Below are 22,691 nucleotides of genomic sequence, written 5' to 3'. Positions count from 1 at the left end.
ATGCATAACCATACAACAAACTGCCGTTACTGTAAAGGTCTCTCAGGCAATTCAGAGCACAAGTGTGAATCTCACGAAACCCGCAAAGAACATGTCTGCGTCGTATTTCACTGATAGTTTGCATGAGGATTTTTTTTTTTTTTTCAATTAAATGTCGCACTGAAACATTTTCATCACCGTAATGCAACAAAAATCTCATCACTGCAAATACAAAATAAATAGCATTTAAATAGCATTATGACAAGCAACAACAGCACTACCGTTCAGTGCTCAGAACTCGTTTAAAAAGTAAGTAGCAGATTATTTTAATAAAACGTAACTTAAAAGGTGAGAATCGGCCCATAGCCTCAGTGCACGGCCAGCATGGGCTGCTCTGTCAGGTTCAGGAATCATAAAAACGTAAAATGCGCCAAACACACACTAATAATTGTGTTTTAGAGCAGTGCTGTAAATACAATTTTTCTAGTTATGTCCGCTTTTGGAAGCACACATGCGTCCAACAGGCCATAGTAGAATAATAGAGCCGCCTGTTTTTTTTTTTTTTTGACACACATTTGGGCGGTGCTATGTAAACACGCCCCCACTTTGTGATGTCACAAAGTGGGGGCGTGTTTAAATGAGCCATTTTATTCATTTATAAAAAAATAGCTCTTTAATCTTTGAAACTTCACAGATCTACTTTAGGCTTGAAACTCTCTAAAAGAGAAAGGAAAGTTTTAAATTTTTAACGCACTGTGAATTAACATGAACTTAAATGCGATTAATCGCATCCAAAATAACGTTTTGGTTTACATAATGTGTGTGTTCTGTGTATATTTATTATCCGTTTATATTTAGACACACACAATACAGCATATATTCTGAAAATATTTACATGTATTTACGTGTATATATTTATATTCACATAAATTATATCATATGTAAATATACAGACATGCCATTTTTCTTAAATATATACATGCATGGGTGTGTATTTGTATAAACACGATAAATACACACAGTACCCACACATTATACAAAAACCTTTATTTTGGATGCAATTAATTACCACAAATGTTTATTTACATAACGTACAAGGATTAATTGTTGTAAAAATATATGGCCCACTGAAATATTAAATGTTTAAAAATATATGGCACTGTGTTAGTTGGTAAAGTGAACAAAGACACCTTATTGTTAAGCGCTACCGGGGTTTATATATTGTTGCCATTTGTTCAAAACAGATCAAATAATAATATAAATTTTGTAATAGTATTTTTACTATTAAAAGTTCATGAAAAAAATATTTCGCAAAAAGTAATCGGAAATGCCAAGCAAAACCTTTGGATTAATTGCAGCTTTTTGTGCTTTACGGTAATGAAAGTGCAGGATTGTCTCAAAATAATGTCAATGTGCAAAAATCCGAATATTTTTGCAAATCAAAATTTTGATAGTCTTTTTTTATTTTAAATCTTTTAGATTTTTCGGGGGGGTGTGAAACACGACTCGCGCATGTTTTCGCGAGATTCACCCACGAACCCACCCACCGACGCGGTGAAACCCGCCCAGACCTCCAGACGCTGGGCGGCGCTCACCTTTTACTGTACAGAGCTACAGGTGCGTGTCTCTCTCAGCGGCACAGAGAGAGGCCGTCAACCACTGACCCTCACTTCTCACCACGCAGAGAGAAACCGTTGGACTACTCCTGAAGATGTAAATACAAACCTCGCGCTCTCTTTTTACCGTTACTGTTACATTACCGTTTTTGTTTTTTGCATAGAGAAGTTATGATCCCGTCTCCATAACTGTGGAAATCTTATGGATGTGTGATGTCTGCGTTTGGAATCAATACCAAGTCAGATCACAGACTCATTATATGTGCAACTGAGCCATGCAATAGCGGTGTGAATGACCCCTGACCTTTGACCTCCCCGCCCTCCCCTGTGTGATGTACATATGCAATGCCTTCTGTTTGTTGCGCGTCACGGCCCGAGACGACCGTTATCGTGTGTGACTAGCGAATCACTGGAGGAGTGCGTACGGCGTGGGCGTTTCCATAGAGAAGAGTTGCTATGGTTTCGATCCCGTCCTGTTTGCACCCGAGCCAGTGAACGTTTTGGAAACTGCCGGTATTCGTCGCGGTTCTTCTTAGCGAATGATATGAGTGCGTGCGATTTGTCCGTTGAACTTTCAGTTGTTGTTTTCACACGCTGTGACGCGTTCGGTCGGCTAACGGCTAATGTTGTTCCGATGACTGAGGTTTTTCTTTTCTTTCGGTTCGTTTCAGCGTATTTTTGTACTATAGATGTAATTTAGTTGTATTTATTTTCGTATGTTGGGATGAAGGACGCTGTCGGCCGCGTTTATTAAGTGCTCTCTCTCCCTCATTATTTTTTATACCTTTCCTTTAGTCGTTTGCCTGTTTTGTTTTCATACCAAAACATTAGGGCAAGTGCCCTGTAGAGGACTTGCATTGCCATTTGGTAGTATTTATTTTAAGTTATATTAAAATGTTCAAATTTCTCAGTGGCTCCATGTGGTATTTTCTAGAATTAAGTTGGGATGTTGTAATAATGTGTGTATTTATTTATTTTTTTATATTTTTTTAATAATAAGTCTTCACACATTTTTCTATTTTTCTATTACATTGCATAAATTAGTATATACACACTATATTTGTGTCCAATGTCATTGATCAAGGTATTTAATATTTTTAGGAAAGTCTTAATTATTTAAATGCAACTTGATGATTTAAAAAAAAAAATTTAATTATTTATTATTTATTATATATATATATATATATATATAAAAATATAGCACAAATTTTATTCTGCTTTTAATTTTTCTAAATGTACTTATGTTAAATATGAAACCAATATATACTCAAATATGATTTTGTTTATATTGTATTATAACTGTAATATTATATATGCAGGATTCAACCTAAAATTTACATTTGTTTTTCATAGGAAAAAAAAAAACAACAACAATTATTAAAAGATTAAAATGATCAAAATAGACCTCCATGAAATTAACAAGAAAAACTAAATTCAGAGGCAGTTTTATAAAAGAAAATGCATCGAGTGCCACTTTCTTTAATTCAACCAAATCACAGTCAAACTAACAAAGAACTGTATTAATCAAATAATATATAATATAGCCCTGACATACAACTATTCTCAAAATCCGAATGTCAATCTGGAATAGCAGGAGGCCAGTCGATGTCAACAGACTGAAAACACACAAAAAGATCCAATCGTGATGCATTACCTCGCATTCAAAGCGGTTCTTGATATTAGATGTTAAATAAAACGCACCTCGACATCCAGCTCCAGAATATCAGCGTCGGTTTTCATGAGGTCGCAGAGGTTGGGCTTCGTGCGGCCGAAGTCTCCGTGCACAAACTCTTTAATGTACCTGCGGCGTTTCTCGAGTGAAGGCGAACCGAAAATAAGAAGCGGCGCAAATGTTTTCAACGTTCATAATCGGAGATGTCTCTTGATTTCTGAAAGATCATGTAAACGAGTAGTGGTGCTGAAAGTTCAGCTTTGACCGCAGGAATTAATTACGCCGAACGGTGCGTTCAGAGACAAACCGGTTGTTTTCCAGTGCTTTAAAGGATACGTGCCGGCCTGTGTGCGCAGCTTCAGGGTGAAGTGGTGTTGGTCCAGATAAACGGTGCTCATGGAGTGGATGAGTCTCTGTCGGACCGCCAGCGGCCGGCGATGCAGGACCCTCAGTGGAGTCTTCTGAGCGATCTTCAGATCCTAAACACACACACACACACACACACACACAGAGAGAGTGATCAGCAGCTCTTCTCATGCGTCCAGCTCAAAAAGCTCAGCAAGACCTTGATGTTTGCTAGGAACTCCAGATGGGTGCCGTCGATGGCCTTCTGCGTCCAGATGAGGGCGCTGTAGGTTTTAGTCTTCTCTTCTTCACCCTCTTTCATACGGCTCGTTGCTTCTCTGGAGATAAACACGCACCTTTAACAATGCAGTTTCTTACATAGATCTTTGACGCTCAATGGATACCTGTGCTTATATGCGACACACACACACACACACACACACACACCTGGTAACGATCTGTAGGTCTCGTACTCTAATTTTATCAGAGGACTGGTTGATCGTCTGCGTGACAGGAGAGAACGAGAGCAGGTTACGATGAAGTGTTTTCCTGAAAAGCTGACTGAAGATCGAAGGAATGGTTCACCCAAAAACAACATCTAAAAATGTACTCGTCCCTCAGGCCATCGTCAATGCTTTTTAAATGAAAGACTTTGCTTCCGGCCAAAGTCCATAATCAATAAAAAACGTCTAAAAGTCCATCAAAATCCACCAAAATGATTGGTTTCGGACCTTATCAACTTCTCCAGCATTACGGACAGAGGACTCTTATTGCAGCCAGACCCAACCATTTCCTGCAAACATGCAGGTTTTCACTGGAGGTCTGGATTATCCCGACGGCACCCATTCACCGCAGAGCACGCACCGATGCAAGGCTACGTTTCTCCAAATCTGCCGAAGAAGCAAACTCAGCTGCATCTTGTACGGCCTGAGGGCGAGTACATTTTCCGCTACGTAATGTATTTTTTGTGGTACACGTCTGCACCTCCTGCAGCTGTCTGATTTCAGCTCCGCTCAGTTTGGCTCGATGGGGGTTCAGCAGCTCCACGGCGAACGGTCGACCTGAGGAACCACACGCATTGTGACAAATCACGCCACGTGTAAAGAAACCCGGAAGCCGGCGAGTGCGGAAATACGCCGCTTCGGTCGCGTTTTACCATTTCCCAGAGTCCTCACGTCCACATCCTCCCTCCCCGAAGACGAGAAGTTAAAACCTACGCGGAAGAGACGCGTAAAAAAAAGACGTTCTTTGGACGTGGCATTGGAAAATACCGAACGGCGTCATGTTTGGGGCGTCCCTCGCTTACCGTCTGCTCTGAACGAGGACAGGAGGGGAGCGGCGATCAGCTCCTCCACCGAGCCGTCCATCCGTCGCTCTCCGTCGATCACCCACGGCGTCTGTGGAAGCTCCCGCGAAAACTTATTATACCGACCTGCAGAGAAGATCAGAAGTTTGCGGTCGGTAAGATTACTGACATTAATGCTTTTATTCAGCGAGGACGCGTTGAATTAATCTAAAGCGAGAGAAAAGACATTTATAACTGTCCAAAACAAATAAAAGCCATTCTTTTGAACTTTCTATTCATCAAAGTATGCTAAAAAAAAAAAACTATGTATTATGATAGTGAGCAGCCAATCAGTTTATTAGAATGATTTTTAAAGGATCATATCAAATATTTTAATATAATATTATTTAATATTTATATTATATTAAAATATTTTAATATATTATATTATTTTAATATTTAATATAATATAAAATAATTTAATATCTAGGGCAACTTGTAATAATTTCCAAAATAACTAATATATATATATATATATATATATATATATATATATATATATATATATATATATATATAAAAAATTATATTTTAAAATAGATATTAAAATATTTAATTTAGCTACATGGATACTTCCCAACACTGTATATTATGAAATGTTGATGTAGTTTAAAATAGCTGTTGAATTTATCATAACTCTAGTCTTCAGTGTCACATGATCCTTTAAAAATCATTCTAATAAACTGATTGGCTGCTCACTATTATAATACATAGTTTTTTTTTTTTTTTTAGCATACTTTGAATAGAAAGTTCAAAAGAATGGCATTTATTAATTTTTTTATTTGTTTTGGACAGTTATAAATGTCTTTTCTCTCTCGCTTTAGATTAATATATATATATATATATATATATATATATATATATATATATATATATATATATATATATATATATATATATATATATACACCCACACACCCATAAGTAACTTTTTTTGTCCATACCTGCTATGAAAACGGAGGTGTGGAGACATGTGGTGTCCAGCGCTGTACATCTAGTGTTAGCTTTCTTTGGTGGACACGGGTAATGCCTGCGCACAATGTATCGCACATTAACAGGGATTGGCCGAAAGCTCACTCGCGAGCAGGAGAGCGAAAACCCTCACCTGCTAAACCTCTCTTCAGAGATCTTCTCCAGAGCTTTAACCACGGCCATCCGGGTGAAGATGGACTGAGAGACAAAGAGGAACACTGCTTTCGTATTCGAAATGGTCGCTTTTTGATTTCAGAGGAACGCAAGACCGCAAACACAACACGGGGAAAAGCATACCACTTTGTTTTTGGTGGGTTTGAAACAGTCTGGACAGGTATCGGCTCTGTGCAAAGACAGAAAGACACGTGTGTGTGTGTGTGTTAAACAGGAAGTGACATCATTTGGACTAGTACATTTACACTCATGCATTCGCCAGACGTTTGAATGTAAATCGGCGTAAATGCTCCGTTTTCAAAATTCACTCCACTTTCTATTATTAACAAAAGCATCTCGACCATTTAAACCACAAAAGATTTCACAAGCACTTCCTGTCGCTGGCCTACTTACAAGAAATGACAGTCCTCCTCTGTTTCCGGGTGTATGAAGCCGACGCTCACCTCACAAGGACTCTGTATGTGTATCACAGAGACCGAGAGATTGAATCAGAGGATTTTTCAGAGAGTCAGTGAAGAGACGAAGCACTCACATTGGCCACGACAGCGGCTCCCAGCTCCTGTCCGATCTTTCCCTGTACGGCCCACTTGAAAGCGTCCTTCACCTGGATGACGTCCTCTTTACCCAAACACATGCTCTTCTCTCTGGAAACACAGCATTAAGGGACTTCACGCGGATGCCGCCCCTGCTAGGGATGATGGGAAACGATTGCTGCTAACATACCTGACTTCTTTCTTGATGTGCAACCAGCAGGAATGCTGTGGAAATGTGCAGAGAAACACAAAAATAGGTATTTTAAATTGACACACACACACACACACATTAATCATTTACATCAATCATCAATGATTACATCTGCATTATTTCTATAATTACACATTATATAATAATACATATAGAATCAGTTATTTATTTATATATATATATATATATATATATATATATATATATATATATATATATATATATATTTATATATATATATATATATATATATTTATATATATATAGTGGGTACATTTTTTTACTGTAATTTATTTATTATTCTTCTTTACATTTTTATGCATTTCAAGATGTTACGGTCCTTAACAATATAATTTATTTAAAAATATGAAAAAAAGTCTTGTCTGAATTAGTGTATTCCTTCCATCGTGTATCAATGTGCACATTTATAGTACTTTTCTTTTGGGAACAATTTACTGATTTTATTCATAAAAGCCCTAAAGAGTTACTTACTTAATTTTACAACGTTAAAATATTTAAAATATCTTTTTTGGTCCATAAATCTTGCATCAACTCTGTTACCATATATAATAACACAATATATTATGCAAACAAATAAATAAATATATATGTATATGTATATATATATATATATGTATATGTATATATATATATATATATATATATATATATATATATATATATATATATATATATATATATATATATATATATATATATATATATATATATATATATATATATATATATATATATATATATATATATATATATATATATATATATATATATATATATATATATATATATATATATATACCCATCTATCCATCTAGTGATATTACATATTTATACTTATTGTGAATATAAAATCAGCCCCACTAACAACATAGAAATTTGGGTTGCAAAATGCATAATTTAACTAGTGGTAAAAAAAAAAAAACGTTTTTTATGCATAATGTCTTCAAAATCATTCATAAATGTGTCTGAGAACTGCACATATAGTCGTAATCTGTCTTTGTGGCAATGTTTCTGCCGATTAAAGAATAACAAGACTTTTTCACAAAGCAAAGATGTAATATGAAATATTATATCACTGTATATCACTGAGGACGTCACCTCTCTGACGGACAGCTGAGCGGGAAGAGAAACGGTCAGCACCAGACTGTCAAACTCGTACTGTTGTTCTTTCACGGCATCTGACACCTGCAGGTAATAAAGTCCACAAACCGTGTTCACGGAGCAGCAGAACACAGATGTGTTTTCACCAAAATGAAAACGAAAAAACACACACCTGTTTGGCGAAGGTGGGATCACAGAAGTCCTGCAGGACTCCTAAGCAGACGGGACAAACGTCCGAGTCCGTCCGCTCCGGTGAGAAAGAGTCCTCATCCATCCTCGCGCGTTTACTCCGAGGGCCGTCGTTAGTCTCCTCAACAGAGGCATCGTGGGACGCCTCCTCACTGATGAAGGCCAGAAGCTCCTTGTGCAAGTCCTACAAATGGTAATGTTCGTTATTGACACACACACACACACACATACAGTGATGCAGCTACATCAGGAAACGTCTGGACGCGAGAGACCTGGTAGGGCCGTCTGTAAGCGGAGCTGCTTCCCACGCAGCAGAAGCGCAGAACGCATCTCACACAGCAGCCGGCGCACAGCAGCTTTCTGACGATGGGCCGGTCCTTCTCCTTGAGGGACAGCATGCTACCCAGAAAAAAAGAGAGAGAGAGCGAAGGCAAAATACAGTGATGCATTTCTGTCCTAAATAAGCGTCACCACATTTAAAAATACGACGACACAAATTTTGAATCCGTTCATATAGGATTAAAAAAAAAACTAAGACGCAATCTTACAATTTTTTTATTTATACCTTATGCCGATTAGACCCTAATTACAAAGACGGTTTCTAATAAAGCTGTTATAAATGTATATTCATACTAAGATACTATTATGTTCAACTTACAATAAATCAACGAGAATCATAGTTTAACGATTTCTGAGCACGCTTCAGGCGAAAAAAAGACTATTCATATCATTAAATATAATGCAATCTGTCCTAAATGAATGTCACAATGTTTACTGATGTGAGGACACACTGGTTTATTCTATGAGTACTTCATATAGGATGTTAAACTGAACACGCATCAGTTTTTAAATAATTATGCCAGCTAAAAACTAATACCTGTTCAATGTTTCCGAGTATTATTAAAATGATTCTGTTGTTAATTACACTAAATGATGTTATAAAGCGTCTAATACACAATATGCCAATTTAATATAACGTGTATTATTATTTCTTTATCTCTAAATGCAATCTGAAAACGATGTATAAAACTTCAAGAGCTAGAAATTGACCTAGCAGGTTTTATTCGTAACGTGACTGATTATTACTGCTTTCATTAAGCACACATTCACATCTGATGATGCTTTGGTTATAATGCGCGCGTTTAGGACATAAAGAGAAAGCTGAAAGCTCGGAGACGGATCGAAAAAGCAGTTTGGATTGTGACCAACAAAGTCATCAAAGCTACATCAGATCACCGCACGATGCATACATTATTATGAGAAAAACACGAACTGCAGCTGTGTTACTGAGCCAGCGTTCAGATCTCGTGCAGCTTACCTTCACCGGGTCGCTTCAGGTCTTCACTCAAAGCTCAGGGGAAGACGGAGAAGCGACTGACACATGCGTTTACGAACACAAACGTTCACTTTCACAAACTTTATATTGAACCAATTTTATACTAACGCACAGAAACCGTGTCATACATTTTTAATCGTGTGACACAACACACTCAGGCATGCGTGTGTAATCGGGCGTTCTTGACCCACTAATAAAATATTTTCTTACGCTGAAACTGCATTTTCGTTTGGCGCGTTTTAAGACAGCCCTAAACGTCATCCTCACGCGCCGCGCTGTCACGCTCGGGGTCCTTTCTCTGTTCACGTCGCGACCGGTGGATCTGGAAGGTTCTGCTTGGGACATCCGAGCCGAGCGTTATCTGAACCCATCCGAACCTCGCAGGCGGCCTAGAGAGACCGGACAGCGTCCATCTCCGTCTGTGATTCCCGAGGAACGAAACCGCATCAATATTAGCCGTCATGCCTGAAGCCTTAGCGGCTGCGAACGGGTCCAAAAACAAAGGAGGCGCGTATGTGGACCGGGACAAACCCGCCCAGATCCGCTTCAGCAACATCAGCGCGGGGAAAGGTGAGAGAAAGAGTCTGATATTCAGACGAACGCTTCTGAGAAACACTCGCAGGGTGTTTGTTTTAGTGTATTTCTGCAGCCCGTGGCATATAGTGGTGGCGCGAGTCAATAAAAGACCCGTACCGTTATAAACGTGACAGTGTCTGCATACATGGCTTTATTCTGCAAATATGGCAGCGTTTAAAAGCGTTGAATGATGAATATGAAGCTGCGACTAGTTCCTCATAATCACAATGAACACTCACTTGCGTCCTTATAAGGCGTGGTCTTCTTTATGACATACACAGTCATGAACACAAAAAGCTTAAAATCTTGCAAATATTAATGTGAAGTCTTATAAATATTTTAGTAAAAAATGATCACAAGTTTCGCTCATTAACCTAGAAAGCATTAACATACATAGTATTAACATCCACTAACATAGAAAGTATTGCTTCTATAAAAAAAAATTCTGAAAACTTTTAAGGCATTACATGTTTAATGTCCTCAATAGTTCATATTAATTTCAGGGTTTTTTTTATTTTAGTGTCTTCAGAAGTTAAATTATATTCAAATTAATTTCATGTTTAAAAAAACAAATAATTTGTATATATATGTGTATATATATGTGTATGTATGTGTGTGTGTGTGTGTGTGTGTGTGTGTGTGTGTGGCAGCGAGTGTAATGAATTACAACTGATTCTTCTTTTTGTTTGACAGCTGTCGCAGATGCCATCAGAACAAGTTTGGGCCCTAAGGGCATGGATAAAATGGTTTGTTTTTACGATTTCCTGATATAAATCTTTATTTATGAAAATGCATTGCTCTATTTGACGCGGTCGTATATCAGTGACTGTGTATTTTCAGTGCACTGAACAAATGTATTTGTTTTCTGTAGATTCAGGATGGAAAGGGAGACGTCACCATCACTAACGACGGAGCCACAATCCTCAAACAGATGCAGGTGCTGCATCCTGCGGCCAAAATGGTAAACGATTAACCTTTCGCAGTAAATAAATGTTCTGAATACTATGTCGTGGCTACATTATTAATACGTGAAAGGCAGGCGTCGACAATGAGAGCGCTGCAGCACATCAAGACTCTGAATTGAATCAGATTGTGAGATTTCAAAAGATTCCCAGCCCTAGTGGATGTCTGGAGTATTATGGGATGTTTGTTTGTGTGTGTTTCAGATGGTGGAGCTGTCTAAAGCTCAGGATATCGAGGCTGGCGACGGCACTACGTCAGTGGTGGTGATTGCTGGAGCTCTTCTTGATGCCTGTGCTAAACTGCTACAGAAAGGTAAGCTTGAGTTGCGTTAAATCTTTATACAGCATGCAACAATTTAGTTATGAGCTGGACTTTAAAGGGTTAAAAGTTTCTCAAATGTATTTCTGTCATCAGTTACTCACCCTCCAATTATTTCAAACATTTAAGGGTTTCGTCTGTTGAACACCCAAGCAGACCATTTGAAGAATGTTGGTAATCACTTGACGGCAGCCATTGACTTCCATGGTGGGGTTTTTCTGTACTATGGAAGTTAATGGCTACTGTTTGGTTCCCAGTGTTCTTTGTGTTAAGCAGATAAAGAAGCAACTTAAATAGCTCACCCAAAAATGAAAATTCTGTCATCATTTAGTCAACCTCAGGTACTTCCAAATCGGTCTCGTATGTCTTTGTTCTGCCGATATTTTGTGATGAGTTTGTAACCAAGCTGTTTTGGGTCACCATAGTAGGGAAAAAACCACGGAAGTCAATGGTGAAAATGCCTGATACCGGTATCACCACAGTGCTGCTCTTTCTTTCGGGTTTAAATGGCCTGTAAGCGCCGCTTTTGTTTTTCTTTCACTTTTACATTCGTAGCAATTCACCAACAAGCTTTTCGCTTTACTTTGCTTTGAAATAGCCTAGTTCACAAAAAGGACCGTGCGCATTTTACTTTCATTTTTTACGGTAAGTCAATATCAATAGCTTGAATTCATACAGCGTGGAACTTTTATTAACAGAACAAATAAAAATGCCTAATAAATCTGATCAGTGCGCGTCTGTCGTTCGTTCGATGAGCTGCATTGAGTAACCACGTCCAGTTTTAATCGTCTCTTCTCTCACTTAATTAAACGATTTTGATTATTATAAAATGTCTATCGCAGCAAGCCTACAGTGAACAGATCTTTCGCAGCCATTTAGCGTTGGGACACTTATGATTCTTTATACGTCACGGTTATGTTTATTTATGACAACAAATTCATCCGGATCTTACCGCTCTGCTTCTCCTGCCAGGAATCCACCCGACCATCATTTCCGAGTCCTTCCAGAAGGCGGTGGATAAAGGTGTGGAGATCCTGATGTCCATCAGTCAGCCGGTGCAGCTCAGCGACCGAGAGACTCTTCTGAACAGCGCCACCACCTCGCTCTGCTCAAAGGTGGTGTCCCAGTACTCCAGCCTCCTCGCGCCCATGAGCGTCGACGCCGTCATGAAGGTCATCGACCCCACCACCGCCACCAGCGTCGATCTCCGCGACATCCGCATCGTCAAGAAGCTCGGGTGAGAGTTTAAATAGCGCTCCGCCAGACGCCGCATCGACGTTTCTCTTTGCAGAAGCAGATTCATTGCTGCGTTTGTGTTTGCAGAGGGACCATTGACGACTGCGAGCTGGTGGACGGTCTGGTGTTGACTCAGAGGGTGGTGAACAGCGGAGTGTCCCGTGTGGAGAAGGCCAAAATCGGCCTCATCCAGTTCTGCCTGTCCCCTCCCAAAACTGATGTACGTGATCTTCCTTCAAACCGACATATAAAAGCAGCCGCTAGTGTTGTAGTCATCGTGTTAATGGGTTTGTGTCATGCTTCTGTCGGGACAGATGGACAATCAGATTGTAGTGTCGGACTACGCTCAGATGGACCGCGTGCTCCGTGAGGAGAGAGCTTACATCCTCAATCTGGTCAAACAGATTAAGAAAGCCGGCTGCACTGTGCTGCTCATCCAGAAATCCATCCTTAGGTACAAAACGCCGTCACACTGTCAAAAGATTAAGTTAAATATAAGCTCATTTGTATGTTAAAGCATGTAATATGAAATGTATCGGGCATCTGTCAGAGGTTCACGTGGTATTTGTGATTGCTCCTCTCTTTCAGAGATGCTCTAAGTGATCTGGCCCTTCACTTCCTGAATAAGATGAAGATCATGGTGGTCAAGGACATTGAGAGGGAGGACATCGAATTCATCTGTAAGGTACGATCAGCGGATCCAGCACAAAACTATTAAATCGTTTTTTAATGATGCTTGTGAGTGTTAAGTTCATCTGCCGTCTAATACTAATACTGTCGCACCTAACAAGTCTTTTTCGTCTGTCCCATCAGACTATAGGCACCAAACCTATAGCTCATATTGAACAGTTCACTCCAGAGATGCTGGGAACAGCAGAGCTGGCAGAAGAGGTTAACCTGGACGGATCTGGCAAACTAGTGAAGGTAACCTACATTTTAAAACCCTAATGCATCTGCATGCATCTCCAGCGTGTTTTCTTTTTCTCCTGCATGCAGGATGTGGAACTTAATTTACGAATTGATATTTGCTGGAGCTTTTACTTCACTCCAGATGCAGAGATGCATGGAGGTTTATTCTGTCCGTGCTTTGATTTGTGTTTGTAGATCACAGGATGCGTAAATCCAGGAAAGACGGTCAGTATTGTCGTCCGTGGTTCCAACAAACTGGTGATTGAGGAGGCAGAGCGATCCATCCACGACGCCCTCTGCGTCATCCGCTGTCTGGTCAAGAAGAGGTAACAAAGATCTCAAGAGACTGCAGTGATTTTATGGATTTCTCAACCAAAAATAATTGTTTGATATTTGACTGTTGTATTAAAGCAATAGTTAACCCCCAAAATGACTCACCCTCAGGTCGTTCAATAGATGAGTGGGGTTTTTTGCAGAAATGTACAGAAACTTACTCACCAGTGAATCCTCTGCAGTGAATGGGTGCCGGCAGAATAAGAGTCTGAACAGCAGATGAGAACATCGCAATAATCCAAACCACTCCGGTTAATGTCTTGTGAAGCAACATTTTTTTGGAAGAAACGGATACTTTAAACTTACGATTCCAGCTAAAACATGTTTTCTCTAGTGGAAAAAATCTGAATCAGGAGAAACACACGCATTGTTTACAAGACAAAACGGTTCTAAACAAATATGTGTAGTTATTGATGTGAGAGGACAGGTTTTTTTTTTTACTGAAGGAAGCATTGCTACTGATTATGAACTGGTGTTTTGGCCAAAAGAGATGGTTTGAGTTCAAACTTAATTGATCGACTGCAGTGGTGTGGATTAGTGTGGTGTTTTTAGCGGCCGTTATGACGGCACCCATTCACCGCACAGGATCCATTGGCGAGCAAGGGATGGAGTGGTAAATTTCTCGATCTTTTGGTGGCCATTTTTAGCGAGTAGAAGCTGTTTTCTAACCGCTCCTCTTCCTGTGCAGGGCTCTGATCGCCGGCGGCGGCGCCCCAGAGATTGAGCTGGCGCTGAGGTTGGCAGAATATGCCCGCAGCCTGGGCGGCATGGAGGCATACTGCGTGCGTGCTTACGCCGATGCCCTCGAGATCATTCCCTCGACCCTGGCTGAGAACGCTGGTCTTAATCCCATCTCCACGGTCACGGAGCTGCGCAACAGACACGCACAGGGAGAGAAGACGGCCGGGATTAACGTCCGCAAGGTGAGGCTTTCAGCCAGTACTTCTCAATAGCGCAGCCTACTGACAAAACCCTGAGCGTTTAACGTGTCTTTTTGGACTCTCAGGGTGGGATCTCTAACATCCTGGAGGAGCTGGTAGTTCAGCCTCTGCTGGTCTCCATCAGCGCTCTGACCCTCGCCACCGAAACGGTCCGCAGCATCCTCAAGATCGACGATCTCGTGAGTGATTTGCTACATCTAAAGACGCTAAAATTAGCACTGATGCTAACTGCAAATGCACAAGCGTTAATGACTCATCTCTTCTGCAGGTGAACACGCGATAAAGTGAATGTGATTAGTGAAGGAAGATCCAACCCCACGCTAGCACCCCGATAAGACCAACTGATCTGTCGCCGTCTGTCGCTGTTACCTGGAGTAATTTAATAAAACTTTTTTTTTTGACACGTTAACTCTCGTCTCTTGTTGTTATTTAGCTTTGGTATACGTGCTCCGTATAGCAGTTTATTTACACGGTGGCTGTCGTGGTCAGTGTACCACTGCCTGTCAGTAAGTTTAATCTTGTTAGCTAATCTTCTTATCTGATCAGAGACAGGACTCTGCTGTAAGGCCCCGAGAAAGTCTGAAATCAAGATCTGACGATTTGCACTTGTGATCAACCTTGCGAGTTAAAACCCAGTTTAGTTTAAAGAAGTTTAGTTAAAAATAATTTGGTACTGTACCAGGCTTGAGGACTGCATGTAATACAACGCTACAATTTGTTTTAACATGGAAAAAATTATTCTTTGTGATTATAATTTCATTGCATTTTGTTTTATTTGTTGTTAATTTTAAGTTACTTTTCCACAGCCATGCCATATGATTTCTTGGTTTCTAATTTAAATAGACATACGATTCATTTTAATGGAGGGGAAGCAGAATGCCATGCAAATGTTTTAGGACATAACCAATTATGTTTTGGTAATTGATTTTTTTTCTTTTGTTTCTTTATAATGAATTACTTTATAACTACAATCAATATGGACATAATTGACATTATCTGATCTCAATTACAGATTGAGTAGTCAATACCTTTTGAGGTACAACAGGCCTGAATTAATATATATATATATATATATATATATATATATATATATATATATATATATATATATATATATATATATATATATATATATAATGTATGTATATATATATATATATATATATATATATATATATATATATATATGTATGTATGTATGTGTATATGTATATGTAATTGTCACTCTGGAGCACAAAACCAGTCATAAGTTGCAGGCGTATTTGAAGCAATAAAAAAAAATGCACGGCATGGATCAAAATTATTCATTTTTCTTTTATGAATAAACCATTAGGATATTAGGCCTAAGTCAAGAACATGTTCCATGAAGATATTTTGTAAGTTTTCCACCGTAAAAATATCAAAGCTTAAGTTCTGATTAGTAATATACATTGCTTAAGACTTCATTTGAACAACTTTAAATGATCTCAATATTTAGATTTTTTTTTTTTTTTGCTCTCGTAGATCCCATGTTGTATCTCGACCCTATCCTAACAAACCATACATCAACGGAAAGCGCATTTATTTTATTTTATATACGTTTAATTCCAAATTTCGAAATATTGTCCCTTATGACATATTTTATTGTGGCCATTGTGTTTTAAACTACCTAGATTCACATTTTGAGTCAATTTGGACATCTATTAGTACAGTCCTCAAGAGAAACGCCATCATCTCTTTATGTAAAAAACGTAAAACAACATTTCCCTCAGAAATAAACCGTTGGAGACGGTTTTATACGTGCGCGCTCCCGCGACTGAACGTCACCGCGGCTACAGACGCTACGCGGTCGTCAAGGAGACGCCCACCTGTTACAGTCAAACAGCGGTCATTCATTCATTTGAATCTAGCAGCAGCGGTCCGGAGATAGAGACGGATATGAAGAAGTCTCACCGCACTAATGTCCTGGTGATGTCCTGTCTGAAGACTCCGGTGGACCCGCACACTAAAGTCCCGTTAGCTCAGTACGAGAGGGAGAGATCGCTGCCTGCGCTCACGGACAACAGGCACTATGAGAAAGAGGTGACAAAGAGCCAATGAACTGCTTTTCTAACCCTTTAAATCCTTTTTAAGATTGCTGATAGTTTTGCACTTTTGCATGCCATGTGGGGGCGTGTTATAAAGAAAAAAAATCCAAGTTTTCAGAGCTTTGCGTACGTTGTTTGTGCTTAAATGTGATTTTAAAAATACAATAGTAGCGTACACTAGAGTTGGTTAAACAGCTCACTAATGACGAACAGATTAACCTATTAAACTAAAAATTTCAGTAGGCATGCCGTCCAAATCTTGAGGTAAATCAATAGGCTTCTGTGGCCGTTGTTATGATTTGCAATTAAGTGGGTATGCTAAATATGTCTAAGTTGCCCTAAAAGGTTCAAATTGTTCATCCATTTGCAAAACGCGCAATACATGCGCTATTTAGATCTTTAGACGTGTGTAATATAGTGTTGGTTTCGTGTCGAGTGCAGTGAAGAACCGTGAGAGGATCTCCTGTATGAATGAAGAACACAATCTGCCATCTGGCCTTAAAGCTGGCAGACCTGCAGATTAACAGCTTACACACAGAGAGACTCATCTTGTTACACACACAACTACTGACCGCGCACAACTGTTTTCCAGGCAGAAATTTCACACAAAAAAAGAGTGTGACGTATGAAAGCACTGGGCTTTTAATCAACGGTGCTTGATTTCACCACATAAACAGAGTTTATTTTGGTCAATCGAAGCATTAAGATCTAAAGGGATTGATTGACTGATTGAGTAACTATGGATTTGAGTTAAAATGTTGTCATTGTGTGTATCTTCATTAGATGGAGTATGACTCTGGATCCGAGCTGGCGACCGACGAACCTCCTGCTAAAGACAGCAATGCGCTGCTGATCAAAGATTATCGCGTGACGGGCGATCACATCGATCTCAGGGAGTTCTACTTCTCAAACCAAGAGTACTACCGTAAACTAGAGCAGCTGAAGAAGGCTCACCTCCAAACAATGGCCGAACTCGAACTCATGTATCGCAAGAAACTGGACCTCAAGGGGGTGAGCGCTGCGGACAACACCGATCGGACCAATCTGTGAGTTCATACATAAAAATCTTAACATTTATTGTAAGTTTTTTTGCTTTTATGAACGGAAACGATTCTAGGTATACACTGCTGCTCAAAAGTCTGTGAAAGATGTCTCTTATTTTCACCAAGGAAACAGATCAAAATGACAGTGTTGTCAAATATCAATGCAATTCAAAGTACAGTTTATTCCTCTGAATTTTTACTTTTAGTTTTCAGTATCATTTGATCCTTAAAAATCTGAAAGAAAAGAAACATTTTGTGGAAACTGTGATACATTTTTTCAGGATTCTGCAAATAGAAACTTGTTTAAGTTGAATTTGTTTAAAATATAAATATTTTTTACATTATTAATATCTTTACTGTTACTTTTTGATCAATGCAATGCATCCTTGCTAAATACAATATTTATTATTTAATTTTTAATTTAAATCTTACTAACTCCAAACCTATAAACAAGTGTATAGTGCATAAAACTTCTTAAATTTAAAAAATAAAGTTTTAACATAATTTTTGTTAAATAGTTCACCACAAGGAAGGAGTCCAGTGATAGCCAGCAATCTGAAAAAAGCCCGGTCTGCTCTGGAGCTGCGGCGAACTTCAGATCTTTCTGACTTGTCTGATGAAGAGTGCAATGCTGACAATGGCAACACCGAGAAAGGCCTTCAAATCTCGCCCAAAGAGCACATCAAGAACATGTGGAAAGACTTCAGCGTGCATAAGCTTTCTCCACCTCGATGGGACCGGATTTCGTCTTCACTGCAGAGCTTGCCTGCCGACTGCCAGGCTGCTAGCAAACTCAAGGGCAGGGCCAAAGGTCAACGGCTAAAAAAACACAAGCAAGTGGTAGACGAGGTTTGGCAGCCGAGGGTAACGGTACCCAAGCCTTTCCGGATGACCCTCCGTGAGGCGGAACGCCGCAAGAAAGGCATAAAATCGCGCTCGGAGATGGAGCAAGAGAACGCGGATCTCCGGCGCCAGGTGGAGGAGCTCACCGAGTGCCACAGGAAATTCCGAGCCAGTCCGGCGCCTGCTCACGTGCGCCTCCCGCTGTACGAGGAGCTGCAGGAGCGCGACGAGGAGCGCCGGCGGCTTCATCGCGACTTAGAGCAGCAGCGCCTCCACACCTTTCAAAGACCCTTCAGCTTCCTGGAGCGCGAACGGCTGAAGAAAGAGCAGAAGGAGGCCAAGCTCCACGAGCAAATGCTCAGACACGACCGAGAGGAAGAGGAGAGGAAGAAATGCCCTTTCAAGGCCAAACCCGTCCCGCGGGCGGTGAAGGAGGCCGCGTCGGGCGAGCAGCAGAAGGAGGAGGAGCTCTACAGGGCCATCAAGATGCAGATGCGGGCGAGAGAGCTGCTCCACAGCGCCTCCATGCCTCCTAGCATGCTCGCGAGGCAGCTCAGCGAGAAGCAGGTGAGCAAAGCCGCGGCCCAGGATGAAGAGCAAACGCACAGACCCAAAATCAACGCCGAAGTTCCAGACTTCGACGGCAGCTACAGGAGGTTTCGGAAGCAGCTGGCGAAGCACAAAGAAGTGAGACCCGCCACGGCGTGCGAACCCTTCCAGCTGCGCACCGCTAATATCGCCTCGCGCAAAGAGCGCATCATGGCGGACATCGAAGCAGAGGTAAAGAGCCCAAGACCGTCACGCTGGCCGTTCATGACCCCACCTGCTCTCTCGCCCAGAACGCCCTCGTCATCCCTCTGCTCCTCTCTGTCTGGAAGTCAGGAATGCTTGTCAGCTAAAATCACAGATGCAGCCAAGAAACGGCAGGAAGCTGTGAGGTAACTGTGATGCCCAGCCCTGGTTGAAACCCTCACCCTTCTAGAACTCTCTGTGTCTCCAGGAATGTGGCTTTCCCTGCCAATGTGTGTCTCCCAATATCAACAGTAGAAGACTTCCCTGGGAATGCTGTCAAAGCTTTTCAATCCTCTTGCTGCCTTCAAGTCCTTGGGCGAGTTTCAAGTCATTTCAATCAAAATGAAATGGAAGTAAATTCAGATTTATTACTCCTAATCACTCCCTGACAAAGAATGGTATTGGCTCTAACACAAAGGCTGAATTAAAAATAGCAAATGACACTCTTATATAGTTTCCAAAAGAGGTTTTTGGAAGTGATGCCAAAAATGGTAAAACTCAACTTATTAACTCTGGGGGAGATGGTGAATGAGCCTGTTTCCACAAAAAAGTGGAGCGCTCCTTTAAAGATCCATTTTGTGTAATGGTAAGGTTCTAAGGATTCTTAATGGAACCAACAATGGCAATACATTTTTAAAAAACGTTGCTTATTACTCTAACTAAAGTGTGCAAAAGTTAGGTTCCAAAAAGTAAAAAAACCATTAATTGTCTCTATGAGGCAGCCGTATTCATAATCCAGATAAATATTTCGTAACAAGCTTTAGTGCTGTTCATCATAAATCCCCAAAATATATGCAAATAAAATGTAAAGTGCACATTTGCAATAAAAACACAATTATGACCTACATCCGCATGCTCTTACACTTTAATTGACACCCCAAGTTGAAAATCTGGCCGCTAGAAATATGTTTTTGTAGCACCGATGTGCGTTTATTAAAAAAATGTGTTAATTGTGACATGACTTGAAGGCAGCGCCTGTCCATTGATCTCGAACCCTGTCCCCGCTGGCTCACCGTAGCATCATTCCATTAGAGACTTCACAAAGTTAAGTTCTGACCGCTCTTTACTCCTACGAGTAGAAAAGTTCTTGAGCAGAGAAAGCGGGCAGAAGAAGAGGAGGAGAAATGGAAGGAGAAGCAAAAACAGAGAGAGAAGAGACTACAAAGAGTGATCACAAAGCGAGCCCAGGCGAACGACCCGCACGTGACCCTGGCCCAGACATGCCCGTCCAAACTAAAAGAGTTCAGGTAAAGCTTGTCATACGCTGCTCTTCGTTTTCCTCAAACAACACTTTTAAAAGTAAAGGTTCTTCATTGCATCAAATAGCATGCATGGAACCTTACCGTTCCACAAAAACGTTCTTAGATTATTATTATTATTATTATTATAAGTGCTCATATGCATATGGGAACAGGAAGCAAGATCTTCAGAGACAAAGAGAGTACCGGGAGGAGATGAGAGAAATCCAGGAAAGAGTGAAGGGAAGACCACTCTTATTGGAACAGGTAGCACAGGTGAATAATATTATTATTATTTAGTTTATTTTATCTCTTTTTTTCTCTATTTATTTCAGAAAAAGAAGGTAAGTAGAGGACGGCATCTCTGCTAGAAATATTCATTGTGATAAAGCCAAGCTCTCTCTTTCTCAGATGAATGCTAAGAGAGCAGCGGAAAAGCTCTACTCCGTAACTTTGCATGGATGTGGTCTGAGCGAGTCCTTTATCAGCAGCAAAGCCCCTAAAGACTCGAAACACGGACAGACTCCAAGCCCCACCCGCTCTGGCAGCCAAACTCCACCCACATACAGGTATGTACGTACGGTCTGGGGCTGTATAAGGTCTATGTTCTGTCATACATTGTAGAAGTGTGTTAAAAGAAAGGTCTCAAGTCTCCAAGTTGTTTTCATTCCTTCTTTTATATTACAAACAGGAATGAAGATCATGAGGAACTACCAGATCTGCAGGATTCTCTTCTCGATGACTATGCAGATGATTATGAAGAGTATGACCAAGAAATGGAGGCAGAACACATGGACAGGGATGAGGACGACAGATACGATGAAGAAAAGGGCTACGACGAAGGACACTCGTATCATGACAAGCTGGATTTTGATGATGATGATGATGATGATGATGATGATGATGAACAGGACGAGCGTTATAAAGATGATGACTTCAGCAGTAAGCACAGCCAGAGCAGCAGGGGTAGCGAAAGTAAAAACAGTCACCATAGCGACAGGAGCAGAACAGGTAGTGTTAATTAGCTGACGAAAGTGATCGTTAGCTTTATTCTGCATGTTTAATTTGTTTTTAAACCAAGCAAACCTCGGTAGCAAATTGTTGTATATATGCGTGTGAGAGAGACTCTCACTAACCTTATTAAAGGGATAGTTCACCTAAAAATTAAAAAAAACATCCTTTACTGCTGAAAACAAAAGATGTTTTGAAGAATGTAGATAACCAAACAGTTTCTGGTCCCCGTTGACCATAGTAGGTTTTTTTTCCCATGTTACCAACAACTGCTTGTTACCCACATTCTTTAAAATATCTTCCACAGAAGAAAGAAACTCGTACAGGTTTGGAAAGGCTTGAGGCTAAATAAATGAATTATGTGTCCATTTAAGGACATGTTCGCATCACATTTCACCGTAAAAAAATATAATACAGAGCACATTAAATCACAAATAAAGTGGGATACAAACACAAACACACATTTCATACACACACACACACACACACACACACACATATATATATATATATATATATATATATATATATATATATATATATATATATATATATATATATTGTTCTAAGAGTAATTGTGAGGAATTACCAGTAATAATAATAATTCTGCAATGAAACTGATCATAATAAGCTTAAAATTTCTTTATGCAAAGTATAATTTCCTTATTTATTTTTGAGGCAGAATGTGACCTGGACATGTTTACATAGCATTCACACAACATAAAATATGGCAACATAAAAAAAAAAAAAATATATATATATATATATATATATATATATGTGTGTGTGGAAATAATTGCCTGTCTACTATAGTATATATTTAACAAAGGGCCAAAAACTCAAATATGTTACACATTAAATCAGCGTTTGCATATGCAACGAGAGAAAATAACTTAATATGTGGAAAATAAACTTTATTATTGCAATT

At 39.8% G+C, this 22,691-nt stretch overlaps 3 protein-coding genes across 3 annotated transcripts; 2 read left to right on the top strand and 1 right to left on the bottom strand.

Annotated features, from left to right (window-relative positions):
* Positions 1 to 3,039: 3,039 nt before the first annotated feature.
* pus10 (pseudouridine synthase 10) lies at positions 3,040 to 9,693 on the bottom strand. The gene is made up of 18 exons (XM_043236946.1): positions 9,477 to 9,693; positions 8,431 to 8,557; positions 8,142 to 8,342; positions 7,967 to 8,053; positions 6,827 to 6,861; positions 6,636 to 6,747; positions 6,497 to 6,558; positions 6,227 to 6,272; positions 6,063 to 6,127; positions 5,902 to 5,987; positions 4,919 to 5,044; positions 4,769 to 4,825; positions 4,597 to 4,673; positions 4,060 to 4,115; positions 3,833 to 3,950; positions 3,604 to 3,746; positions 3,297 to 3,396; positions 3,040 to 3,211 (listed from the first exon to the last, which is right to left on the bottom strand). The coding sequence occupies exons 2-18, from the start codon at positions 8,554 to 8,556 to the stop codon at positions 3,173 to 3,175; spliced, it is 1,536 nt and encodes a 511-aa protein (XP_043092881.1). The 5' UTR covers position 8,557; positions 9,477 to 9,693; the 3' UTR covers positions 3,040 to 3,172.
* A 107-nt stretch (positions 9,694 to 9,800) lies between these two features.
* Positions 9,801 to 15,179, top strand: cct4 (chaperonin containing TCP1, subunit 4 (delta)). Its single transcript, XM_043236933.1, has 13 exons — positions 9,801 to 10,064; positions 10,764 to 10,816; positions 10,942 to 11,031; positions 11,237 to 11,345; positions 12,324 to 12,588; positions 12,675 to 12,807; positions 12,902 to 13,041; positions 13,176 to 13,272; positions 13,401 to 13,511; positions 13,692 to 13,822; positions 14,518 to 14,752; positions 14,836 to 14,949; positions 15,039 to 15,179. The coding sequence occupies exons 1-13, from the start codon at positions 9,956 to 9,958 to the stop codon at positions 15,051 to 15,053; spliced, it is 1,602 nt and encodes a 533-aa protein (XP_043092868.1). The 5' UTR covers positions 9,801 to 9,955; the 3' UTR covers positions 15,054 to 15,179.
* Positions 15,180 to 16,672: 1,493 nt separating this feature from the next.
* On the top strand, positions 16,673 to 22,689 carry fam161a (FAM161 centrosomal protein A). Its single transcript, XM_043241127.1, has 7 exons — positions 16,673 to 16,831; positions 17,620 to 17,882; positions 18,398 to 19,660; positions 20,594 to 20,761; positions 20,929 to 21,028; positions 21,164 to 21,321; positions 21,444 to 22,689. The coding sequence occupies exons 1-7, from the start codon at positions 16,688 to 16,690 to the stop codon at positions 21,775 to 21,777; spliced, it is 2,430 nt and encodes an 809-aa protein (XP_043097062.1). The 5' UTR covers positions 16,673 to 16,687; the 3' UTR covers positions 21,778 to 22,689.
* Positions 22,690 to 22,691: the final 2 nt, after the last annotated feature.

The sequence above is a fragment of the Puntigrus tetrazona genome, chromosome 1, assembly GCF_018831695.1.
Source record: "Puntigrus tetrazona isolate hp1 chromosome 1, ASM1883169v1, whole genome shotgun sequence".
Classification (NCBI taxonomy): Eukaryota; Metazoa; Chordata; class Actinopteri; order Cypriniformes; family Cyprinidae; genus Puntigrus; species Puntigrus tetrazona.
This window is presented reverse-complemented; position numbering and strand designations above follow the sequence as displayed.